The 4659-nt window shown below is 37.2% G+C and overlaps 1 protein-coding gene across 1 annotated transcript; it reads right to left on the bottom strand.

Moving 5' to 3' along the window:
• Positions 1 to 951: 951 nt before the first annotated feature.
• On the bottom strand, positions 952 to 3925 carry LOC131804096 (uncharacterized). The gene is made up of 2 exons (XM_059126463.1): positions 3614 to 3925; positions 952 to 1272 (listed from the first exon to the last, which is right to left on the bottom strand). Exons 1-2 carry the CDS (start codon positions 3876 to 3878, stop codon positions 1067 to 1069), a joined length of 471 nt encoding a protein of 156 aa, XP_058982446.1. The 5' UTR covers positions 3879 to 3925; the 3' UTR covers positions 952 to 1066.
• Between the last annotated feature and the right edge of the window lie 734 nt (positions 3926 to 4659).

The following is a 4659-nucleotide window of genomic DNA, read 5'->3' on the forward strand; positions in this document are numbered from 1 at the left end:
CCAGAACTGGAAGAATTTTACAACGATAACCGATTTGACCTTGATGATATCGAAAAAATTGCAAAACTAGTAGATTCTTGCACTTTCTGTATTTTTGGAGGCCTGGAACAGACTAATCATTTGATGCGACCAAAGTGTGTTTATCGAAATAACGGTTTTAGACCCTAGGACCAAATCCGTTTCGGGACATTTGGTGTCGATCTAGCTATGTCCGCTAGCTAGATCGAGTTCGGAGATGGGAAATATCAGTCCATTCCTTCTGATATCTCCCACACAAAATTTAACATTTTCAAAGAAAATAATTTACTGCACAGAAAGAAAAATGATAATCCGATTGTGCTCCAACTTTGCAATTCTTAATATTTGCATCAATGCTAGGTCAGGTGCGAAAATAGACAATATGGGACCACTCTATCAAGTACCTCCCCCACAAAGGGTCAACATTTGGAATAATGAAAACTCTTATAAAATTTGAACTAAGAGTCCGATTCTCTTCAAATTTCACACATCTCCATATTTCTACTAAAACAAGATCTGGTGTGAAGATGGAAAATACCGGACCACTCCTTCTAGTACCTCCCCCACAACGGTTTTTTTTCAAATAATGAAGGCTCTCATAAAATGCGAAAATAGCAATCGCTTCTCTTCAAGTTTCATAAATCGCAATATTTTTATGAATACAAGATCTGGTAGATATCGGGCTACCCCTTCTGTTATCTTTCCCGAAAAGGTTCATAACTTGCGAAACAACTCGGCGATTCTTTTTATAATTATTTAATTTTTTTCTCAATCAAAAATCTGAGGCTAATATGGAATTTATCGGTTCACTCCTTCTGGTACCCCCTCCCCCCAAAAATAGTTAAAAATACAAATAAAAAATTACTCCCAAAAATTGGTTGGGGGTGTCTAATTTTCTTCAAATTAGCACATCCAAATATTTTTATCAGTATTCGATAACGTGGAATACTTCGGTCCAATCGGTAATATTTATATCAGATATCGGTAATATTTATACAGAAATACGGACCAGAAACAATACCCGCTTTTTATCAGAAAGTGATGTTTTTTATCCTGAACCCGGTTTCCGGCCACGCTTTTTGGGAGCAGTAGCAGCAACATCATCAGCAAAGCCATTTTCTTTTTTAGCAGCAACATCTTTTCCTGGACGTCCTTGTCCACGGCCAGAGCGTGAAATGTTGAGATTTACACCGCCGGAAGAGGGGCGTCCAGGTGGATTTTTGACTTCGTCGTCGTCCATTTTATCATCGGAACCTAGAAAACAAAAAGAAACAAAATGAATATAGCGAATAAAGGTATTGAATGGCAAAATTAAGTTGGGGCTAGAAATTCAATGTCATCTACAGACCCACAATGCCCGGACCTGGTATAAATATAACGATCGAATGGGAAAAGTTACCGAAAGGAGATTTAAAACCCAACATTTAAATAATTTTAGAATGTAAGACATACGAAAAGCCACCTTAGCTGTAGATCTTTTGGCTACAATAGCTTCGTACTTAAAACATCTAAAATCGAAACCGCTATTTTTATGAGGCTAGTGTCGAAACGTTAATTGATGGCGAATTTTCAGGGCACAGCTTACCAAGACGACGGGTAACAAACACTTTGTTTAAAAATTATGCCCTAAACACCCAAAATATCCTATATCGAGAGGTGCCACTTCATGAAATCTCTGCCAAAACTTGGACCAAGTGATCATAGCTTCTATACTTCGGAAACACAAACACTCAAAATACTTAAAATTGTACAGTAATATAAAAAACTTCAAACCTTTGTGGGGGAGGTACAAGAAGGAATAATCCGATCTCTACCATCTTTATAACAGATCTTATGCTTATGGAAATGTTGAGATGTGTCAAGTTTGAATGGAATTGGATGTTAATTTTGCGTTTCATGAGCTTCATCATTATTCAAAATTTTGACCAATTATGGGAGAGCTACCAGGATTGAACCGATGTATTCTATCGTCACGCCAGACCTTGGGTTATTAAAAATATTGTGATGTGGGTAATTTGAAGAGAGCTTATTTGCTTATTTCGGATTTTATCATCGTTTTTGTTATTCAAAACTTCGACCCTTTGTGGGGGAAGTACCAGAAGGAATGACCCGATCTCTAACATCTTCAAAATAGATCTCGTGCCTTTGAAAATATTGAGATGTACCAAGTCTGAATGGAATCGGATGTTAATTTCACGTTTTATGAGCTTCATGGTTACTCCAAATTTTGACACTTTGTGGGGGAGAAGGAGTGGACAGGTATAACCCATCTTCTCACCGGACCCAGGTTTAATAAAAATATAGCGTTATGTGTAATTTGAAGAGAACTGAACGCTTATTTCGGTTTTTATGATCGCTTTGGTTATTCAAAAATGTTGAGCCTTTGTGGGGGAGGTACCAGAAGAAATGGTCCGATCTCTACCATTTTTATAACAGATCTTGTGCTTATGGAAATATCGAGATGTTCAAGGTCTGAATGGAATCGGATGTTAATTTCACGTTCTATGAGCTTCATGAAAATTCAAAATGTTAACCCTTTGTGGGGGAGCTGCCAGAAAGAGTGGTCTGATCTATTGCATCTTCACACCAGACCTTGGGTTAATAAAAATGTTGTGATGTTCTTAATTTGAAGACAATCGGAGGCTTACATCAAATTTTATAAGAGTTCTAATTATTCAAAATGTACCCTTTGTGGGGGAGGTACTTGATGCAGTGGACCGATATTGTCTATTTTCGCACCTGATTTAGCATTGATGTAAATGGTAGGATTCGCAAAGTTGGAGCAAAATCGGATTATCCTTTCTCTTTGTGTGCAGTAAATTATTTTATTTGAAAATGTTGCCATTTTTGTGTGGGAGGTACCAGAAGGAGTGGATCGATATTGCCCATATCCGGACTAGTTTTAATTTTGACAATAATATTACGATGTACCAAGTTTAGATCAAATTGGATACTCCCTTCGAGTGTTATCGTGAGCACCAACCAGTCACATAGACAGATAGACGTACGGACGGACATCGCTAGATCGACTCCAAATGTCTTGAAACGGATTTGGTGCAAACATACCTATGGTCTAAAACCGATTTCGATTGGGCACTTTTTGGCCGTATCACATGATATATACCCTCTGTAGCCATATGGCCGAGGATAAAAAAAACGTTCAAACGCGGTCCACAACATCTGGATGTAGTAGAGATGCAAACTAACCCCAAGTCTGGTAATGGAATCCTACAGCAACGCTGTCGCTTCAGAGTGGAGACAGTCAATTGAACTCTTGGTATGCCATCGCCCCATTCCAAGGAATAGAAAACTCTATCCTCATAATAGATTACTATAGAACTTCTCTTTGAAAGTCTAGACTTCCCAATGCCTTCAAAATACCATTCCCTTTGCTAACGAGAGTACACACCTTCTGTGTTATGAGATGAATACAACTTTGGATTCTGTCTTAAGATCCCAAAGACATTTACATGTCAAAGGAACATTTCATGCAATTGCCACAAATGGATCTTTTAAGTTAGACTAACTACAATTAAATAGTTGAGTTAAGTTTTGGGTTAATGGGACCTCTCATTGACAATAAAAAATCACTTACTCTCTGGGGACCTCTCAACACTGGCTCGTACGGCAGCGATATTCTCGGCCGATCGCCTTGGTCGACTTTTATATGGCCTCTTCGGATTAGAAAGAGCCTTACCAGTCGAAAATTGTTCGTATAAACGCTTAATGGTGTTCTTAGAAGGCGCACTTCTCACATTTTTTAATGTTTTAAAAGCTCGTTGAGTTTTCACAATTGACCTCTCCTGTTGAATGTAAATTTCAACTATTTCAGAGCGCTCGCGTGGCGTGTATTTGTTCATGGTAAAAATCAGCTTGGACTGACGCTTCAAACGCGGTATGTCATTAAGCGATGTGACATCTCTGTCAAAAGTTATGGCGTTGCCAGATGGGTCCGTCGAATATGGGCAACCCTGTATTGTAAAATATATAAATAGAAACGAATATATATATAAACGTATTGTTATGAAAGATTATCACAAAATATTTTTTATTTAATTGGACCCAAAACCTAAAAATGGTCAAAATTTGGCAATCGACCTATAGTTCTCAACTGAGGACCTAATTTAAAAGAAAATGTTATATATTTTTTTCAACTTTTCATTCGTTTTTTATTTATTTCTTACTTTTGATAGTTTTATGTGTCGTTTGGTAGTTTTTTCAATTTTAAACTTTTTCAAAACAACAAAAAAATCTTCCACCTCTTTACAATGTTTTTCTGGAACTTTATCACCATCTTCGCCTGTCTTCAACTTTCGTTAAACTGCCCTCACACAATCACACAACAAAGGATTCAAGGTAGATCTAACAGGTAACCGCATCGGCGAATTGCTACAACAAAGCAACTTTTGTGGTCCCCTCAAATGTCAAAATTGGCATCTAAGGCGAAAAACATAGATTCGCCATGACATTTAAAGGTTGCAGCAAATTTGTTTCAACCAATCAGAAACGAGGTGTTTGTTTACATTTTATTTTGTGTGCCTCTCGTCGTAAACGAATGTCGCAATAAAAGTTTTTATTGTAAAACAAATAAGAGTAAATAAGTATTAATATTAATAATATTAATTGTAGTATTGCGATATT

Source organism: Musca domestica, unplaced genomic scaffold (genome assembly GCF_030504385.1).
Source record: "Musca domestica strain aabys unplaced genomic scaffold, Musca_domestica.polishedcontigs.V.1.1 39, whole genome shotgun sequence".
NCBI classification, from domain to species: domain Eukaryota; kingdom Metazoa; phylum Arthropoda; class Insecta; order Diptera; family Muscidae; genus Musca; species Musca domestica.

Bases quoted from the DNA above. Each gene is read 5' to 3' on its own strand.
- LOC131804096 (XM_059126463.1), bottom strand. From the start codon at position 3,878: ATGAACAAATACACGCCACGCGAGCGCTCTGAAATAGTTGAAATTTAC. The intron at 1,273-3,613 runs GTAAGTGATTTT...TTTGTTTTCTAG, and splicing joins TGTTGAGAGGTCCCCAGAGA to GTTCCGATGATAAAATGGAC.